The sequence below is a fragment of the Muscardinus avellanarius genome, assembly GCF_963383645.1.
Source record: "Muscardinus avellanarius genome assembly, chromosome: 12".
NCBI classification, from domain to species: domain Eukaryota; kingdom Metazoa; phylum Chordata; class Mammalia; order Rodentia; family Gliridae; genus Muscardinus; species Muscardinus avellanarius.
Window position 1 is genome coordinate 71,311,028 of NC_137798.1, and position 22,514 is coordinate 71,333,541.

The window sequence follows — 22,514 nt, forward strand, 5'->3', positions numbered from 1 at the left end:
TCAGTGCTATTTTTGTCCTTTACTATTTGCTATCACCTGCCACATATGCAGTCTAAGATGCTAATTAATAATAATTAGACCAACCAGTACCTCCTGTTAACTGTGAAGAGTTTGCTCATCTTCTTTTACTTCAAACATTTTGTGGCTATTCCTGGGGAAACCAATGGGAATTGTGGTTGGCCTTTATGGTTTTTCTAATTTAATATATTAAACTAGGTATCACAAGAAAACCTCAAGTGACACATGTGGGCTTCAGCAAAAGTATTTGTAAAAACTGTCTAAATAGAAGCTTTGATGTGAAGGATACTTAGGAGATTTATCTAACATAGAACAGACTCAGATTTTCTAAGACTCCATTCATATATAATTTGGGGAAGTTTGTCTTTCCAAAAAAAGGATACAAAATTATAAGTAAAAAATGAGGTTCAGAACTTAAAATGAAGGACTATGAAGCTTAAGCATCATTAACTTCATACAAATCTGCATTTTTTATCTGACCACTTAAATGGGGCCCTAAATAAACCTAAACAGAACAAAAACTCACTAAATGTAAGCACCTAACATGATCCAGGAACATTACATATTACATTTCATGCTCATAAGAAACTTAGAAGTTCAATATTACCATTCTTATTTTTACAAAAACGGAAACCGAGATTCAAAGAATTTGGTAACTTGCTCACAGGCAGCCCTCTTCATATACAATATTCTGCCTTTAAGTTTTCCCAAAAGATTAAATTTTTAAGTTACTTTGGTGAATACCCCTAGAAAATAGTACAAATGTTGTTATACTTGATTTAATTCACATCTGAGACTTTCTAATACTACTGCCCGAAAACTGTATTTAAAGGGCATGAAAAACAAATGTACAAAGCTGGGCATGATGGTACATGACAGTAATCCCTGTATGTAGGAGGATTGCAAGTTTGAGTCCAACCTGGGCAACTTTTTGAGATCCTGTTTCAAAATAAAAAATAAATCTGGGCATGATGGTTCATATTTATAATCCCAATATTTGAGAAGCTGAAACAGGAGGATGACCAGTTCGCAGCCAGCCTTAGCAACCTTGTAAGACCCTGTTTCAAAATAAAAAATAAAATAGGACTTGGGGTGTAGCTCAGAGGTAGAATGCCCTTAAGTTCAATTCCCAGTAAGTAAATAAATAAATAAATAAGATTGGGAGTAGTTGGGCAGAGTGGCACACACCTGTAATCCCAGTACTTGGGAGGCTGGGACAGGAGGATCATAGGTTTGATGACAGCCTCAGCAATTTAGCCAAGCTCTCAACAACCTAGCACAGCCATTTCCAAATAAAAAATAAAATAGAGCTGGGGGTAAAGAATGCCCTTGGCTCAATTCCTAGCACCATGAACACACACACACACACACACACACACACACACACACACACACACACACACGGGATAGGGGTGTAGCTTACCCAAGGGTGTAGAACGCCCCTGGGTTTAATCCTCAGTGACAGACAGACAGAAAGACAGACACACACTGTATAGCTCTTTGGATTGTCTTCTACTCCATAGATGACACAGATACAGATAAAGAGAGATCTAAAGAGTTCAGAAGGCATGTGGCTTTTATAAAAAGAAGATTTAGAATCAGAATCAGGATCTGGAGATGAGCCTAAAATTACAGCTTTCACAAAGAAGGACCATAGAAGGACATATGACAGAATGGACCTTTTATGAATTATATTTTCTTGCTATATGTTCAATATTCTTTTATCTTTACATTACATCAGGTTTTAAAGATCAGAAAACAATGACAATGGATCATATATTACTTTATTATATTCATATCCTTTATTTTTCAGTTCAGTCTCTATTATTTTTCAAATGTCTCTGAGAAGTGTCTCCTCTCCTGAAGCCCCTGGAAGTAGGTACTGTTTGTTTGTTTGTTTTTACCTTATCTGCTCTCATAGAATCCAGCACTTTGTTCTGAGAGGCATTCCACAGAGTTTTGTTGCCATGGTGTTGATTAGTTATATTTGATAGGTCATCATTTCTAACACAATAGGAATTCCATAAGGTAGATAGATTGTGATTCTATCTTATTCATTCAAAGACTTCAGAATGAAACTTTCAGGATTTGGCTAAAATGAACACAAGAATTGATCAAATGTAGATAAATGTTTTCAGTCAACAAGCCGTCATTGGTGTTACTTAAAAGATCTGTTGATTTGATGTCTTAGGGCTATTGTGACCTCAAGCTGTAACTAAAATCAGTCCAATGCAACAGGAGTTTCAAGAACAGCAGTATAAAAATGACATCTTAACTGGATGGGAAAAGAAGGCACATATTTTCAAGAAAGCCTCTTTATTCTTAGTGTAGAAGTTTCCCTTCAAGATGACAAGTGGTGCAAACTCCTCCTCGGGATCTTACTTGTCCTCCAAAAGGTGAGATTTTAGTGAAAGAAGCCAAATGGCAAAAATCCAGGAGAGAATGAAGGGTCTGTATTAATCCAGACTAAAGACAGATATTATGTTGTCTCTTCCCACAGAAATTCTAAAATTGATGACAACTACTTAAAGGAATTGAATGAGGACTTAAAACTAAGGAAGCAGGAACTTCTAGAGATGCTAAAACCTCTAGAAAATAAGAACACTCTCTTATTCCAGAAGTTAATGTCTAACTTGGAGGAAAAACAAAGAAGGTAAGGGCTCTCTACTCAGAAATCCTAGAGATAAAAAGGCTGGAGAATTTAATCTCCATAGGTTTAGCAATGGTTACTTACATTGTTTGGTTTTTGTTTTCAAGTTTCAATAGTCAATTGTATTAAAATATAAAGAATTTATGACCACAAAATTGAGGTAAAGAGCTGCACATGGTGACATACAATCTCAGTACTTGGGAGGCTAAGACAGGAAGATTGCAGGTTCAAGGACAAACTCAGTAACCTAGTAAGAGACTGCTTCAAAATAAAAAATAAAAATATGGCTGGGGATACATCCCAGAAGTATAATGCCCCTAGGTTCAATCCCCAGTACCACAAAAAAATAAAAACTTGATATAAAGATGCATCTTTTAATTTTTTAGTAAAATTAAATATGACTCAGCCCTCTTTTTATGAGGCAATAATTGTTACTCTAAGATGCCCACCTCAGAAACAGGTAAGAGATTTTAACAGCTTCAGCTGATCACAGTTACACTGATAGCTTCTTTATTCATGTTTACATAATCACTCAGGGATGAATTATTCTGCTCTTTCTATACCAAGCAGTGGAGTAGTGACCTTTTCTTAACCTAGGTGCCTTCTGGATTAGGGTCTAGACTCTGTAAACACAGGAGGCCTGCTAGAATCTTAATTCTTTGCTAGAACACTTACTATTGTTGGGACTCACCAAATCTGTTTCCTTTCTAGTCTCAGAAAAATCAAACATTAGTTAATTGGTCGACATTTTTTTTCAATACTTTTATCATAAGCATCTCGAGAAACTCATACTTTTGGAAAACAAAAGCCAGATCAAAAATTTAGGTCAAGCACCAGTTATTTACAACCCAACAACCCAGACTTCTCCCAGGGAAAGAGAACTCAAAGGCCTCACTTTTTGCTTAGACTTGGAGAGGGAAAAGGCCACAGAATACAAATGTAGATTAATTAATGCCTTTAAAGAATACATTTTCTCATAGGCAATACTTGATATTGCTAGGAACTTTGTAATGGCTTGTATTCTCTAGGGACTACCAAGGGTATAAGTGGTTTCCCCAACAAAGTAAAATGTCTTTAGAGACTAAGGAATAGATGGAGGTAGACAGAGATGTGATACAAAATAATTCTGGGATTTATCCTGAAGTTATCAGATTTTCAATCTCCTCCTTTACAGGGACAGAACTCTTTCCACTCCCTTCTTTCCCCCTATCATATACCAAAACATCCTTCTGAGGGGGTGGAGAAGAATCTCATTGGCCATTGGAGACTGGAGGAGCATAAAACTCATTAGTGATCCTACAGCTAAGCCAAATGTCAATTAGAAATAGAATCATTCGAGTTACTATGTCCCAAAGGACTTCCATAACTCTAACTTCCATGGTAGAGAACTTTCTGGCTTTTTGCAGAACAATATTACATTTAAGGATGTATGTATATTTTATGATGTCTTTCTTCCTTCCTCTTAGTTTGCAGATCATGAGGCAGATCATGGCAGGGAAAGGTTGTGATGAATCTTCAGTAATGGAGCTCATTAAAGAAGCAGAGGAGATGAAACAGAACCTGGTAAGAGGTTGGTGGGAACTTCAGGGGACAACCTCCTGAACAAGGCTGAATTCCTCTGCTGATGCTGGATGTGAAAGGAAATACAGAGTGCTCATCTCTAGTATCTAATGCTCTAGCACTCATATCTTTTTGTTTGTTTGTGTGTGGTACTGGGGTTCCTGGAAACCCTTCTACCTCCGGGCTACACTCCCAGACCTATTTTATATTTTTCTATTTGGAAACAGGGTCTCTTAAGCCAGCAAGGCTGGCTTCGAACCTGCGCGATCCTCCTGTCTCCGCTCCCAAGCATGGGGATTACAAGCTTGTGCCACCACGCCTGGCTAACACTCATATCTTTTTGATTTAGAAAGTCCAGGGTGCTCCAAGGGAGTCAGATGGAATGTTAGTAAGAACAAGGACACAAGGACTAGCTAGAAAAATTCTATTATTTTTACTTTTTTTTTTTTTTTTTGGTGGTACTAGGGATTGAACCCAGAGGCATTCTACCCTTGAGCTACACCCCCAGCCCAATGTGATATATTTGGAAACAGAGTCTCACTAAGTTGATGAGAGTCTCACTAGCTCAGGCTGTCCTCAAACCTGGGATACTCCTATCTCAGCCTCCCAAGTACTGGGATTACAAGAGTGCGCCACCATGTCCAGCTCTATTCTTCTGACTTTTAAAAACTATTTATCTAGGAGCTAATGAATATAAGCACTTTAATCATCCATATTTCTAAAGAATATAAAGTACTTATCTAAACAGGAAAAGAAATAGTTTAAGATTCTTAGAAGGTCTTTAAAAATCAACAATGTAAAGGATTTTAAATTTTAGAAATAGTGACTTAAGCCTCAGTGAAATTGTCATATGATGAGAATCTGTTAAGTAGTAAGAATTTATTTCTATTGATACCGTCTCACAATCACCATCATTAGGATAACTACTTGAAATAATAACTTTTTTTTTTGACCATCACTATCATCAACATCTCTCATGATGCTGGATTTGGGGATAGGTGCATTCATTGCCTTTCTCTGTGGTAACTATGTCTCTGGACCCCTTTCCCACCAATAACTTAGTATTTCTTCCAACCTCATTTTAATGGCTGGACAAACACGTCTCTGTTAATGTGATTTTTCCCCCTCCAACAGGAAAGGAAAAACAAGATGCTTCGGAAGGAAATGGAGATGCTATGGAAAAAGGTGTGCTTCTAAGAATCTCTTAAAAGTATTGTCCTGCAGGTCATAATACAAAAAACTTCACACTCCTCCAGCCCCATTCTTATTTTTTTTTCCTGCCCCCTTTTCTACCCATCTGCTTTTTGCACAGCAGCCAAAGTGATCTTTTTAAAACAAGGCATGTCACTTTTCTTATGAAAACCCTCTACAGCCCTCCTTGTTTTTTTTTTTTTTTTAAATTTTTAATTGGTGCACTGTATTCATACATCATAGTGGGATACATACTTTTGTAGACATACATGCACACATCGCCCAGTCAGCCCCCACCCGATCCCCACCCCATTCTCTCCCTATCCCTCCCTCCCATGCTTGGCTTAGTGATTGACATCTAGTATTATAGCAATTTATCAAAAATTTAAAATGATAATCTCACATAACAGTTTCATTTGTCTGATACCAAGCTTTTGATGACTTAAAGATAACATTTCAATATTTCTTTTTGCTTTCTTTCTTACCAGAGAATCTATTTTTTCTATTTTTTAGGTGAAACTATCATATATTTATATATTTATTTTTCAGAAAAAAAATCTATCCTAATGTGGAATATGGACTCTAGGTACCCACAACGATCTTGAAAAAGAACAAAGCTAGAAGATGTATATTTTCTGATTTCAAACCATATAAAGCTACAATAATTGAAACAGTGTAGTACTATTCTAAAGGCAGATATATAAACCATTGGAGTTAAATAAAAGCCTAGAGCTAAATTCTTCCCTATATTGTCAAGTTATTTTTGACAAGATTTCCATGAACATTTGGTGGGGGAAATAATAATCTTTTAACTAAATATTGTTGAAACATAATAATTACATGGAAAAGAATAAAGTTGGACCCTTACCTAATCCCATATACAAGTATTAACTCAAAATAGATAAAAGACCTAAATATAAATCTTAAGACTATAAACTTTTAGAAGAAAATCTGGGTCATAAAACCTCACAACATTGAAATTGGCAGTGATTTCTTGGTTATGATTTCAATGGCACAGGCAACAGAAGAGTATACAAACTCCCTAAAAAATAAAAGAAAATATTGTATATCCAAAGACAATGTAAACAGAGTTAAAAGTTACTAATAGAATGGGATAAAATATTTCCAAATGCTATATCTGAAGGTATATTAATATTCCAACTAGAAATCCTAAAAATTAACAACAATAAAGGCAAACGATACCCTTTAGAGATAGGTAACAGACTAACATAAATAATGAATCTCCACAGATAACCAATCTTAGTTGTCTGTTGGATGGAAAATCTTGTTTCTCTAGTTCTGATGTGTGTTACCTATTTCTTCTTTGTAGTTAATCTCTTTGAGTATTTTCTCTAGTGCTGGTTTTGAAGACATAAATTCCTTCAGTTTCTGTTTGTCATGGAAGCTTCTTATTTCTCCATCTAATTTGATAGAAAGTTTTGCTGGGTAGGAAATTTTTGGCTGGAAGTTGTTTTCTTTCAGAATTGGGAATATGTTACTCCAAGCCTTTCTGGCTCTCATAACTTGGTTTGGGAAGTCTGGAGTGATTCTAATTGGTTTGCCTCTGAATGTCACTTGGCCCTTTGCTTTTGTTGCCTTTAAGATTCTCTGCTTGGCTTCCACATTGGTCATTTTGACAATTATGTGACGTGGGGATCCTCTTCTCCGATCCTGTCTAAAGGGAGTTCTATACGTTTTCTGGACCTGCGTATCGACCTCTTGCTCTATGTCTGAAAAATTTTCTGCTATTACTTCCTTGAAGAGATTGTTGATCCCTTTGGTTTCACTTTCTTTTCCCTCCTCTATTCCAATTATTCTTAGGTTAGCTCTCTTAAAATGGGCCCATATTTCTTCAATATCAGATTCCTGCTGTCGGATATTTTTTTCTAGATTAGAAACTATGCGTTCATTTTTGGATTGCTCATCTTCTAAGAGCGAGATTCTGTTCTCCATGTGGTCTAATCGGTTGTTTGTGCTTTGAATTGAGGCCTTTACTTCATTAATTGCATCCTTTATCTCTTTTTGGCTCTCTCTGAGTTCTTTTCGAAGCACCTCTATTATTTCTACAGTTATTTTCCTGATTTGATCTTCTAGAAATCTCTGAATTTCTGTTTTATCGGGTTCTGATGTTGTGGGGTTGTGAGCATTCATTGCTCCAGTATTATTCCTCTTTCCCATGATTTTGGAAGTTTGTGCCTTCTCTGGGTTCTTCCCTTGGGTCACTATGACTTCACTTAAGGTGCTTTGGATCTCGAGTCAGTAGTATCTCAGACCCCACTACTCCTTTACTGGGTTGTATCACAGAGTCTCCGACCCAGAGAGTCGATAGAGGCTCTTTAGACTGTGGGGGGGGGGGGTGCCAGGTTGCACGTTCTCCTATGGTGTGATATCACTGCCACCACCCCTCTCCCACTGGGTCAAGTCCCAGTGAGTACAGTACTGGGATTTCTCCGCTGTGGCCCACAATTTGACTCACTGTTCTTGAGTACGCAGATGTAGCTCTACTGAATTCGGTGAATTTGGTGCTGTTGCTGCCGGTGGCAATATGGCGCTGCTGCTACGCCCTCGGCTATGGGGCTGGCGTTTTTTTTTTCCTGCAGCGTGTTTTTCCCTGCAGCGTGTGCTGAGCTCAGCCACTGGAAGCTTTAGATGCCCTCTGCGCCGAGAAATCCCGCCTGGCTGTTCCCGCCTGGCGGCTCCCCTCGGCTTGCTGTGGCCGTCCAGTGAATTCGCCGCTGCCGCCGGTAGTATGGCACTGCTGCCGCGTCCTCGGGCGTGAAGCTGCGTCCTCGGCGTGAGGATCTCCTCTGTGGCTCTGTTCTCAGTCCGCTTTCTCTCTGGAGCCTGGTGATTTTTTTTGTTTCTCTGGTGATGTTGTTTTCTGGCTTTGAAAGGCGCTGAATTTGTGGTAATGGAGATTTGTTGTTAGCGGGGCTCTTAAGCCCTGCTTTTCTCGGTCGCCATCTTCCCGGAAGTCTACAGCCCTCCTTGTTGTGGCATAACCTAGCTCATGCCCACTTGCCCAGTTCCTGTCATAGAAATCCTCCCCTTGCATCCAGAAGCATGCCTGTAATTCCAGTACTTGAGAGGCTGAGACAAGATCACAGGTTCGAGGCCAGCCTTAGCAACTTAGTAAAATTCTTAACAAAGTAAAAAAGGTTTGGAAGTGCACCTAAGTGGCGGAATGCTCCTGGGTTCAATCCCCAGTACTAAAAAGTAAAATTAATTAATTAATTAACTCTTGCCATTGCTTTCTGAACAACCACCATACCACACTGGCCTCCTGGTGGTTTCTCAAACATGCCACGCCTTTTCATATCGCAAGGGCTTTGTTCTTGCCTGAAATGCTATTTTCTCTTGGTTGGCTCATTCTCATTCTTCAGGACTCAGATTAAAGGACCTCTTCATGAAAGGCCCTCCTTGTTTGCTCCATCTAAAACACAACACCTGCTTCCTACTTTCTATTTTATAATTTGTGTCCATGTCCTCAATAGCACTTTTCAAAATAATAAAATTATTTTTTCACTTATTTCTTGTCCCTGTTCCCCACTTCTGGATGCAGATTTCTCCAGTATCTTAATTGCTTTATCTGAATCCCTAAAACCTAGCACAATACCTGAAACAATAGTAGAAATTTAATAAATATCAGTTGAATAAATAAGCAAATGAATATCTAATTCTAATCTCCTTATGGTTTTACAATAATCATTGTGGTGTTTAATATAACAATATTAAGGCCTTTTACCAGGAAACCAGGAGAGAAAATGACTAGCCCTTGCAACCCAAGTACTTTTTTTTATAGACTATGGAACTAAAAGAGCAGATTGTGTCTTGTGACATAAACAGGTGTGTAGTGTGAACTCCGACTGCATTTTAATCTTACTTTACACCATCAGGTACTTCCAAGCCCTGAGTCTTCTACTGAGATCTGCTCCTAGTTCTCAGCACCAGCTATAAATCAATTCTATGGACCATCAAAAGTTTTAGTTCCTAAGTTCTTGAGTCCTTTTGATAGGAAATGTGCTGGAACAATTCCTCTATGAAAATCCAGCTTCTCCAGAGTTCCCCAAACACTTTCTATAAGGAATGTCTATATACCTTAGTTTGTAATAAACTTTCCCTACCCATCCTTTACAAGGAGAAATGGAGAAGAGCAGAAAGTCTAGAAGCTAAGAACACAGGCTTCAGAGTCAGAAAGTTCTGGCTCAAACAGCAGCTCTATACTTTCGTAGCTGTATGGCCCTATATAAATGAATTAACCTCTCCAAGTCTGTTTTCTCATTGATAAAGTGGAAATAAAATAAGGGTGCAGTGATGCATGCCTGTAATCCCAGTACTTAAAAAGTTGAGACAGGAGGATAACAGGTTTGAGGCCAACCTCGGCAACTTAGAAAGACCCTGTTTCAAAATAAAAAATTAAAGGAATGAGGTGTGACTAAAGAGGTAGAACCCTTTACTGGGTTCAATCCTTAGTACCCAAAACAAGGGGTCTGGGGTAGAGCTCGGAGGTAGAATGGCCCTGGGTTCAATTTCCATTAGCATGTGCGCATGCGCGCGCGCGCGCGCACACACACACACACACACACACACACACACACACACACACGAAATGGAAATAGTCCTGAAAGATCAGTGTGAATTAAATGAGAATAATTGCCATGTAGTAGTGAAAGTAAGTAATGTGGTAAGTAGTTAAACGACTGACATATAATAAGGGTTCAATTAATAGTTTTTATTATTATAAAGTACAACCAAGGAACCAAAGATAAGGGCTTATTCTATTCTGAATCCCTTTGGTAGGTAGTATAATTTTCATATTGGGCCCTGAGAAGTTGCTGGCTGGCAAGAACGAAAAGGCTTGACTCATATTGGTTTTCTACTTCCCTCATTAATTCTCACTAATTTAAAGCTTTGTCAAAACGTTTTTCCACAGACATTAGACGCAGAAGAACTCCGTGATCAACAAAAAGCACCACAGATAAAAACCAAGGCAGACGTACAGGATGAAAAGGTAAGTACACTGTGTGTACTTAGAATTTCAGGACTATTGATGCCACACAGCTGCTAAGTAAGAGCCCTTTGGCAATCAGAGCTAATTTGGGTAGGAAGATAGGAAGGACCTGGGCTTTTAGGGTATATTGGATTTTATAGTTGCCAAGACATTACACTTTTATTTTCCTGGGATTTTCTATTCCTTAACTCTCTTCTTTCATCCCAGGCTCCCAAATCCCCCTCATCACCTAGGAAGATTAAGAATGAACTAGAGACATCATTTGCAGAGAAAGTGAAGGAGATGAGGAAGGTAGGATAATCATTCTGAATGGACTAGACTTTGGAGCTTACAAATTAGATATCTTTAATGTAGAAATAATTTTTCTAAGCTCCTGAAGTAATGCAAATTTTTATAAGCCATCTGGTTTTCATGGGATGTTATATTTGAGTTACAGTGACATCACAAGTTTCTGGGAAATTGTGTTAGCTAGGAAAAAAATGAGAAAAGCTATACCAACAATTACAACATAATAGTTGAGTGATAACACCGTTAATTTGTCTTGGAAATTTTTTTTTTTTTTGGTGGTACTGGGGTTCCTGGAAGCCCTTCTACCTCCGGGCTACACTCCCAGACCTATTTTTACATTTTCATTTTGGAAACAGGGTCTCCTAAGCCAGCGCGCGCGCGCGGCTGGCTTTGAACCTGCGCGATCCTCCTGTCTCTGCCTCCCAAGCGCGGGGATTACAAGGGTGCGCCACCACGCCCAGCTGTCTTGGAAATTTTTGAGCATTATATTTGCATCTCATTTTCTCATAATCAACTTGTTCATATAAAATGAACTATTTAGTTATTTTTTAGCTTTTAGATACTGTATTTCATGGGGTTGCCAATTAAGAGGACTGTATAGTTGAAACCAATAATAGTGAATCTATGATACCATAATTTTGCTATACGGCTCTTGCAGCATATTAAGAAAACTGATTTTTTATCTCAATTTACTTTGTCACCCAGAGGCTCTTTCTTCCACCAGGAAAAGCAACAACAGAGGAAAATGGAATGGGTCAAGTATCAGGAACAAGCCAACAGCCTTCAGGTACTAAGGTCTTTCAAACCTGAACATGGGATGCAATTTCATTCATAAAATATAAAGACTTTTATGCTTCACATTGTTAAGTCCAATACCATGATTGTGGATTACTAACTGTCCCGTTGGATAGAATGTATTATGGGGAGATGGCTGAACTGATTGATCTCTGGCTTCTCCTTCAATAACTTGGAATAAATAATGTTTGTTTCTATACTCTTTTTTTCTAAAGTCTTTTTTTTTTTAGTACTGAGAATTGAACCCAGAGGCATTGAACTATATCCACAGACATTTTATTATTTTTTATTTTGAGACAGGGTCTCATTAAGTTGTTCATGCTGGCTGTGGACTTGGAATCCTCCTGTCTCAGCCTCTCACATACTGGAATTACAAGCATGTGCCACTGTACCTAGCTCTATATTCTTGATCTTGTTCAATTTGATATGGGGGGGTGAGTAACAAATGATATCTTCCCAACTTTAAGACTGAAAAATGAGGGGATTCTTTTCATTTTTACTTTTTATTTTGGTGGTACAGGGGGGTGGAACCCAGGGGCTTTCTGCCTCCGGACTATACACCCAGACCTATTTTTTTATATTTTATTTGGAAACAGGGTCTCACTAAGTTGCTGAGAGCCTCACTAAGTAGCTAAGGCTGGCTTTGAACCTGTGTGATCCTCTTGTCTCTGCCTTCCAAGGGCAGGGATTACAAGTGTGCGCCGGGATTCATTTTATAATTTCTGAGTGAAGAACATTTAGGTAACAGTGGATTTTGAAAAAAACAATATCATATACAATTTTTAAATGTTCTCTTTCAGAATGACTTTCATGGCAAAGTGATTGAGTTGAGAATTGAAGCCTTGAAGAACTTCCAGAAGGCCAATGACCTGAAATTATCACTGTACTTACAGCAGAATTTTGCACCAAAGCAAGCATTTTTAAATCTTCCAGGGTCCCAAGGTCGGTAGAACATCTTAGATACACAGTTTGAGGTTTTGTTTTATTGTGGTCGTCATCGTTAATTATTGGAAATCCCATTGCTTATAAAGTGAACAACACATTGTTAGTATAACTCAGAAGCTCTTAGACCAAGTTAAGGATTCTCTCTGGAGGAAATTAAATTTTACTTTGTAAAAATTAAGTAATATGTCTGGTACTTAGTATATGCAGATAACATATTTGATACTCAATAAAATATTAGTTTCCTTCTTATCTTTTCCTTTTACCTAGAATAGGACCCTATGTATATAATAATTTTGTTCTTGGTCAATAACCTTAATGATATTTTAAAAATAAATTCAGAATATAAATTTCCTAGGTTATTTTTATCTGTTTTTGGCTCATTAGGATAAATTATTAATTTAAAAATTTTAAATATGATACATCAATTCAAAATGATTTGGTCAAGTATATAGCACTCTTGCCTTGATCCAGAGGTAAAACTTAGAAAGTCTAGAAAATTGAATGGACTATCTTATCCTTTGAGCAGTGTTCCACATATATTTTTCTTTCAACTTATGTTTTGAAAAGAATTTGATAGCAGAATGCTGAGAAGAAAAAAACCTGGAATGTAAACAGAAGTAGTATAAAACAATTAAGATACAAATTAAGGGCTGGTAGTGTGGCTCAGTAGTAGAGCACTTGCCTAGTATGCATGAGGCCCTGAGTTCAATCCCCAACACTGGGGAGGGGGACACATTAAAAAGATAAAAAAGAGGAGGGTAATGAGGACAGACAGATCCCTGTTTTACCTCATTCAAAATTAGCCAAAGGAGTACTTGGGAGGTTAAAACAGGAGGACCACACATTCAAGGATAGCCTCAAAGCCCTCAGCAATTTAGTGAGACTCTATTTAAAAATCAAATAGGTTTGGGAGTGTAGCTCAGAGGTAGAACACCCTTAGGTTCAATTAAAAAAAATTAGCTAATGTTCATCTCAAGGGATCCATAGAGTAAGATTTTTTTTTTTTTTTTTTTTTTTTTTTTTTTTTTTTTTGGTGGTACTGGGGATGGAATCCTTCTACCTCCGGGCTACACTCACTCCCAGACCTATTTTATATTTTTTATTTGGAAACAGGGTCTCTTAAGCCAGAGAGGCTGGCTTCGAACCTGCGTGATCCTCCTGTCTCCACCTCCCAAGCACAGGGATTACAAGCCAAGCGTGAGCCACCACACCCATCATCCTAGAGTCTTTTAACTCCAAAATAAGTCAAGACCAGATTAGTAAGTAGTGAAGGGTTCCATCCAGCCTTTGCCTCAGCAGATTTTTTTACCTTGCTTGTAGAACACTGAATCAATTTAAAGTGGGACAGCCCACAGATCTTATGCTCCTAGAGAATTAAGTGATAGAGTACTATCCTGCTCAGTTATCAGAAATAAATGTAGCCACAGGCATGAATGACCCATTGGCCCTGTGTTTTAGGACAATTGTGCATTCGTTAAGCACTGATTATAGGTCTGTTTTATTTTTTAACACAGATATTAAAAATCTTTGGGTTTGTTTGAGCCCAAGTGAATCGGAAATCTAACAGAGACCTAGATTTTGGTTATGTTGATTTATAATTATACCCTCTAGTCTTTGATTATTAAAGAGAGAACAAAGGAAATATTAGTTTCATCATGGAAAGGAATTTTAAGTAATCATATTAAGATATTGTCAACAATGGTATGAAAGGGAAGTAGTTTGGTGGTTGTCATTATTTTCCAACTTTATCACATATTATTATTTATTAATTTTTTGCTATTTATAATGACTTTTAATAAATCCATTCCTTAAAATAAATTTCAAATTATTATTTAAAAGAAAAAATATAGTTTTCCATAGTAGAAGGTAAACTTAATAAACTTAAAAAAAAAGATTTTAATGCTCTAGCAAAATGCACAAGGCTGAGGATGTTTTATCTTTATTAGAAAGTGAGATTGACAAGACAGATAATTTTTTGTGTGGTACTGGGGGCGGGAACCCAGGGGCTTTTCTACCTCTGGGCTATACTCCTAGAGCTATTTTATACTTTATTTGAAAACAGGATCTCACTAAGTTGCTGAGAGCCTCACTAAGTAGCTGAGGCTGGCCTTAAACCTGTGCAATTCTCCTGTCTCAGCCTCCCAAGCGCTAGGATTACAAGTGTGTGCCACCTTGTTTGGCTAAAAGACAGATAATTTAAAGAAAACCAGTAGCAAATTGGAACTTTTTCCTTGTGCCATCAAATTTAAAAGCAATGGAAAGGGAATAATGTCCTCACGATCATTTTTAGTATTTCTGTGTCCCAGTACCTCCTAAATTTATCCCAGGTGCCACCTAAAATAGTATATTCACCAAAATTTGAGATACTGTAATTTAATGGGAAAGCACTGGATTTAGAGTCAGGAACAGGAGTTGCAGGCCATGCTCAGACCTATTAGTTACACAATCTGGGCCAACTGTTTGGTTTCAACTTTTCTTAAATCTTAAACAACCATATCACATTATAGAGCATGTTGAAAACTTCTCACTTTGTGTAACCCTTATGATGATTCTATGGGAAAAGAATTACTGAACAAAAATAAACTTAGAGAAGTTAGTATGAAACCATATTCAAAGATTAGTTCCTAGATTATGTAATAAAATGGCAGGGTTAAAGTATGTGATTTCTCCTGCTTGTGCTATCCCTAAAAATTATTTGGATTTAAACTTATTAACTGTTTAAAGTTTTATCCTCCCAATAGAGAATCATATTTCCTAAGGTCAACTGGTTCTGTAACCAGCTAAAAACACGCTTACAAAAAGGATTGAGAGATTTCTGTATTTAGCCAGTAGGTGGCACCAATCATATCCAGGCTTCAAGTCCACCACAAATCGTGGTAATTTTGGAAACATGAAACGCTGTGGAAGAGACTGGCTTCTTTTACCTTATTTTATATTTATATGCCACGTTAAAAAAAATAAAGAACCTATGATGGTTTGTGTCATGCTCAGTGTCATTAAGATGTATTATTGGCAGCCTTCATTAAGCCATGTTAAACTTGGTATTCTGTTGTATAATCCTTACCTATTACTATACTCCTTATACTTCAGTTCTCTCCATTCTGGAAAAAAAACTGCTCACTTCTACCACAATCCTTGACTAATATTGTTTCTCTCTACACAGACAAATCAGGTGATTAGGATCACTGAAATAAAATGAATGGGGCAATTGCACAGAACTATTTGAAGTTTAAGTACTTAATGCTGCTTCTGGATGCTGTTAATTTTCCTCTGCTTTCAAAAGAATTGAATTTGCCAGCATTTGGGAGGCTGAGACAGGAGGATTATGGTTCAAGGACAGCCTCAGCTACTTAGTGAGACCCTGTTTCAAAATAAAGAATAAAAAAAAAAATAGGGCTGGGGGTGTAGCTTGGAGGTAGAATATCCCTGGGTTCCAACCCCAGTACCACAAAAAAAAAGAAAGAAAGAAAGAAAGAAAGAAAGAAAGAAAGAAAGAAAGAAAGGAAAAAGAAAAAGAAAAAAAGAAAAAGAAAGAATTGAATTTCAGAAACCTGTCTTAGAAAAAGAGTGGAATCACATTTTTCAGCAAATCAGGGTACAGGCTCTTCTGTTCTAGACATTTCTGAGTAGAAGGAGGTTTTACTCCACTGCCCTTGGCCAAGAATCCCACCTCCCACTGTCCAGTGTTTTGGTTGGCTGAGTTACAGTGGTGTGATCTATTTGGTTGGCAAATATTACTGACTTTGTTACAACTTCAAGCATTCTCTCATTGTAAATTCCCCCGAGACTCGGAACATATTGTCAGTCTTAACTGGTAAGCACACTACATCACATAGTCTTCTAAAAGAGAAAAAAAATTCTGTTGGTTACACCTAGAATGAAGTCTTTCCTTTCTTTCCAGAGACAGGCCACATTCCAAAGGATTCCCAAACCAGTATAAAATTATAATTTGACCTAGGGTATATGGCAGCACCTCTCTGGCTTTTGTGTAACTTCAGGAGAGCAGTCTGTGGCCTTTGGCAGTCACTGGTCTGAGACTGCACATGCATTAAGCAATCTCTAAATTTAGCTGCATTTCCTATCACACCTGCTGGTGTTTAAGAAAGAGATTTATCTTCAGTAATAATTTAACTTGTGAGAAAGCATTAAATTTTGACACCCTGGCTTTTTTCTCCTCCAACCCCCTTAGCATTTTCTTCAGCTTTTTGAGAAGAAATGGAAGGTTCTTCTTTGAGAAGAACCCGAAGGTTGGATATGGATTTTATGCTACACTTATAAATTTAGGTGACAGCCCAGCAAGATGGGAGATGAATACTCTTGAGACCTTATTTACTCAATAATCCTCTGTTCTGAAAGCAAGTGACTCCTCCCATCTTTAACCTTTGCTTCTCTTCAGTATTATTCTCCCCAATGGCTGAAATACACTTCAGCAGGTGTTGCTGAGGGGAAAACAGTACTGTCAGAGCTAAAATGCTACAGAGCAGGGGCAGAAAACCACAACTAGCCCAACTCTGGGCCCTTGATAAGTATTACTGCACTCAAGCACAGGCCTTTTTAAGCTTTGAGGTAAGCTGAACCTTTTGAATGTTAAGAGTTAGCTTTATAGTATTAGTAATAGGTTATGAAGCTAATTTTTAAGCTAGGTCATTCTTTTGTGTCCCATAAAACCAGAAGTCCAAAGGGAAAATACAAGTCTGTCTTCCTAAATATAAACTTTAAAGATTAAAAAATTCAGCTGTACCCTTATTAATATTAGGATCATTATGAGTAACAAATGATTTAACTTTTTGCACCACACAATCAAGAGAGCAGCAAGATGCTCATATATGGTGGTCATATTTGGCAAAAAAATGACACCCAATTAAATTTGAATTTCAGATAAACGATGAATACTTTGTAGTATCAGTATGTTCTGAATATATTACATGGGAAATAACCTGAAAATGACTGGTATTTATCAAAATTTAAATTTAACGGATGGTCTTTAATATGGCAACTCTAACCTAAGACAGGCTCACTATGGGGGGCCTTCTTTCTCTCTTTTATTGCCTCCCTCCCTCCCCCAAGCCTGTGCCTGTCTTTCTCCCTGCATCCTTTTCTCTTCTCCACCCAACGTTTATGTTTTATTGTCTACTCTTCACCACTGGCCATTTTTGTGGGATCTCTATCTGGATTATCTGAGTGTGTGTGTATATATGTGCATGACTTATCATTCTATTTCATTTAAACACTGTATTAGAAATACATTTTGTAGACTATCATAGCAGTTTTTCCCTTGTATGTAATCTTCAAATAACCTCCCCTCCTCCATGAGACATGAATTTTCAACAGAAAAAAAGAGGTACACCACTGCAACTTTAAAATATTTTTGGTAGCTAAGTATGGTGGTGCAGGCCTGTAATCCCAGTACTTAGGAGGCTGAGACAGGAGGATTGCAGGTTTGAGGCCAGCCTCAAAAACTTAGTGAGACCCTGTTTCTAAATTAAAAATAAAATAGGACTAGGGGTGTAGCTTAAAGGTAGACTGCCTCTGGAGTCAATCCCCAGTACCAAATACTTCACCAAATAGTTTGATGAAGTTATTTTCTGAAACAAAAATGATAAATTTCATATCAATGCTACTGTGAGAGTCAGTTCTACAATGATACAATTATATGATACCATGATGATTGCCAGTGGCCTTGCAAACCAAGATCTAGGGTCCCCCCCCCTTTTATCCTCTCTCAAAGGAAGCTTTTATTTTCCAAATATTTCCTATCAGGTTCTATGGGCACTACAACCATGGGCAGAGCAACTACCAGCAGAAATGAACCCAATGTGGTGAGAACAAAATCTCATATTTTAAATGTTTGGATAGTGGGTATAGGTTTTTATGATGCATATTTTGTTTGTTATGTGGCAATGGAAATTGAACCCAGGGCCTCAAAGATGCTAGGCAAGTGCTCTACCATTAAAGCTATACCCCCAGCCCTTTAATGCATTATTAGCATACATTCTAAATTAATATTTTTAGGGGCTTGCAAAGTGAATGCCCAGACACATGTGTTTTAAGCTGTCTTTTCTTCTTTTTTTCCTCCCACTTTAGAGAATTCTGGGATCAAAGACCTACACTGAACAACAAGGAGCTACAGAGAATCAGTCTGATGATGTGGGTGGGAGGCTCTTTTTTCTGAGGTCACTGCCAGATGAAGCTCTGAAGGATTAGAAGGCATTCACTCCATTTGCTTTGGACAGATTTAAAGACTAGGCACAGCCATTTGTGTTAATTAAAAATTCTCAAACCTTTGTTTTAGTGGTATTTTTCCTTGGTCTCCCCTACCAATCTGGGTGGAAATGTTAGATGCATGGCCTTAAGCCTGTCAGGAATTTAGTCATTTAGGGGCTGAAACAGTCTCTGATTATTTTATTGCTTTTGGATTTGAAATTACTAGATCCTAGCCACATTGTATGTAGCTAAATCCGTAAAAATGAGTTCTTCTCTACCTTCAAAGTATTTAATTCTGGGCAGATCTGCTGCTAGCAAATGAGCAGTAGGTACAAAACAAAGAAAATTCTCCTGCTTCGATTGTTTTTACTCTCTTACGAAGCACATCCAATTGTCCTGTTGATTCTGACTCTTGTTATGTTTTCCTTGAGTATTTTTTACCATCCCAGTACCACTGTTTTAGTCAGGCCCTCATTTCTGCCTGGATTAGCAGGGCCTTTTAATTGTTTTAATTTTTTTTTCTGCTTCCAATCCCTCTAATCCATCTTTTAGGGTACCAATGAAGCTATCTTTAGTAAAAGAGAAATGAGATCATGTCACTCCCCTACTGGTTTCTTACTGGCTCCTTCATAGACCATAAATGACCTGCCTCCTGCGCACCTGCCAGACTCATCTTTCACTGTCATCTTCCCCTCACACATCCTACAGTAGGCTCTACAGAACAGTTTAAAGTCCCCCATGGAACACGAGTTGGATTACCTTCAGGCACAAAGCTGAAAGGCTGTTCTCTCCTTATCTGTTCCACCACTGCCTATTTTTCTTAAGGACTGAGTTTAATGCCCTCCTTCTATCTCTGTGATTCTCCATTCTAGCTGGGTATTAGAACCCTCTGTGAGCTTTGAAAACAGCATTTCACTGGGTATGTACCCAGATTATTTAAATCATGATTCCCGAGGGATAAAACAAAAACATCTGTAACTAGTTAACTTTTTTCCTCCCTTCCTGCCTCCCTCCTGTCCTTCTTCCCTTCCTTGGTCCTGAGGATTGAATCCAGGGACATTCTATCTCTGAGGTAATCCCTCTTGTTTTTTGTTTTGAAACAGTCTCACCAAGTTGCTGAGAGTCTCACTAAATTGCTGTGGCTGGTCTTTAACCTGCAATCCTCCTGTCTCAGTCTCCCAAGTACTGGGAATACAGGCATGTTTCACCATGCTTGGCTCACATCTGTAATTTCTAAAAGACACCCTCCCCCCCAAATAAAGTGCAGGCAGGTTTGAGAATCACTGTTCTAGGCCCTCTTATGTCTATGACAGCACTTATTAAGCTATATTGCCATTACTGATTTACTCAGTTATCTCTCACAAGATGAGCTCTTTGAGGCACAGGATTGTCTTGATCCTTTCATTTTAACCATCCAACACTGTCCTGGGATTTAATAGAGGCTCAATAAAAGATATTGTATATGGCCACAGAAAGTTAACTGCCAAATCCCAGGTCTCTTACTGCTGTGTATTGTGTAAGTGGAACTTACATTGTAGTTCCTGAGTTCTTCAGCTCTTTTCTTTCACTCTGATTAAGTTAGAATTAATTTTGTCTTATGTCAGTATGGGAAAGTTGATTTGTCAAAAACAATGCTTCATAATACATACGAATCCCTAATACTTTTTGGTAACGAGTAATGTAAGCCAATCAATTCAAGATATTTTTCTCTCAAGGTCAGTATGAATACTAATGTGTGTGTGTGTGTGTGTGTGTGTGTGTGTGTGTGTGTATGTGGTACTGGGGATTGAACCCAGGGGCATTCTACCTCTGAGCTACACTCCCAGTCCAATTTTTATTTATTATTTAGAAACATGGTCTCACTAAGTTGTAGAGGGCCTAAGTTGCCGAGGCTGGCCTCGAACCTGTGATCCTCCTGTTTTAGCCTCACAAGTACTGGGATTACAAGTGTATGCTACCACACCCAGCTTGAAATGTGCATTTTTATTTTTTATTTTTATTTTTACAGGGGTTCCTGGAAGCCCTTCTACCTCCGGGCTACACTCCCAAACCTATTTTATACTTTTTATTTGGAAACAGGGTCTCTTAAGACAGCCCGGCTGGCTTCGAACCTGCGTGATCCTCCTGTCTCTGCCTCCCTAGCGCGGGGATTACAAACTTGCGCCACCACACCCGGCTCTAGATTTCCTTCTTTTTTTCTTTTGGTTGGTGGTACTGGGGTTCCTGGAAGCCCTTCTACCTCCGGGCTACACTCCCAGACCTATTTTATATTTTTATTTGGAAACAGGGTCTCCTAAACCAGCGCATGTGGCTAGCTTCGAACCTGTGTGATCCTCCTGTCTCCGCCTCCCAAGCACGGGGATTACAAGCGTACGCCACCACTACCGGCACGAGATGTGCATTTTTAAAGGTAAATTTTTTTTTTCAGTACTGAGGATGGAACCCAGGGGCATTCTACCCCCAAACCTATTTTTTATTTTTTTAAAGGTACTATTTAAAGGTAAATACACTTATGGATTAGAAGAGGTTAAGAAATTTGGCATTAGAAGGAACTTTATACTTACATAAAGTTCTTTCACTTTACAAAAGACGAAATTGGAATTCGTATATATTAAAAAGTTGTTCAAATTCCCATGGTTAATTTGAGCCAGGCTCGTTACCAGGGCCTTGGTATTATTACTGCCAGCTCAAATTCCACTCACACCTTTCCTCTCTGAACCATAAAAATAACCGTCTCTAAAGCCACAAGGTGATTAGTTTCCTGTCTGAGTTAGTGAAGTATGTAATACACATTCTGTTTCAAGAAAGTCACCTCTGTGCATGGTTAGTCCCAGAAAGACTTTGGTAGTCCTGAGATTTTTCTAAATAAACTGAATTAGGCAGAGCAATTAGGAAAAAAACATAGGAATATAAAATCTGACTGTATTACTGGCTACCTTAATGTAGTCATTTAACCTAAGGGCCTTAGATTTCCAATTTTAAGAATGTATTAAAATGGCACCATTTGCATTTTTTTAAAATCATGTGGTTTTTTGCCACTGCAATAGATTCATTTATTTGTTTATTTTTGGTACTGGAGGTTGAAACTAGAAGCATTCTACCTTTGAGCTAACTCCTTGACCTATTTTATTTTATTTTATTTTTTTTACTTTGAAACAGAGTCTAAGTTGCTGAGGCTGTCCTTGAACCTGTGAGCCCAAATACGTCACACACAAAGTGGGCATGACCATCAGTTAGATGCAGTACTCTAGGAGAGCCCCACCCTGAACTAGCATACCAGCCTCACAAACTCCTACAGCCTAGACTACCAAAGCATTTCTAGGCATGGCTTCTATTGGTAATTGGAAAAAATGCACACAGATTATAATATTGTATCCACTTTGTAACCATAGCCAATGCATCCTACCCAATTGCTACCCTAAGACAAATCTACAGATGAAAGCCTTTCTTTATAAAAGCTACTATATAAAACTGGAACAGATGACTGTTCCACCAGATGTACAGTAATCAACACACAACACAGACATGAGATATAAAAAAGCAAGAAAACATGACACAACCAAACACACATGCATATTCACACACACACAAACACACAAAGCTGGGAATGGTGATGCATACCTGTAATCCAAGTACTTGGGAGGCTGAGACAGGAGGATCACAGGTTTGAGACCAGCTTCAGTAACTCAGCAAAATTCTCAGAAACCTAGCAAGACCCTGTTTCAAAACAAAAATTAAAAGAGCAAGGGGTGTAGCTTGGAGGTACAGTGTTCTTGGGTTTAATCCCCAGTACCACAAAAACAAAAACAAGTAAAAAGAATAATTCTCCAGTAACAAATACCAAAGAAATGC

General features: G+C 38.1%; 1 protein-coding gene across 1 annotated transcript; it reads left to right on the forward strand.

Moving 5' to 3' along the window:
• Window positions 1-2,364: 2,364 nt before the first annotated feature.
• Window positions 2,365-18,662, forward strand: CCDC196 (coiled-coil domain containing 196; the record flags this gene model as incomplete). Its single annotated transcript, XM_080708305.1, has 10 exons — window positions 2,365-2,414; window positions 2,519-2,671; window positions 4,135-4,231; window positions 5,363-5,413; window positions 10,353-10,430; window positions 10,638-10,721; window positions 11,443-11,505; window positions 12,314-12,455; window positions 18,219-18,277; window positions 18,543-18,662. 10 exons carry the CDS (start codon window positions 2,365-2,367, stop codon window positions 18,660-18,662), a joined length of 897 nt encoding a protein of 298 aa, XP_080564431.1.
• Window positions 18,663-22,514: the final 3,852 nt, after the last annotated feature.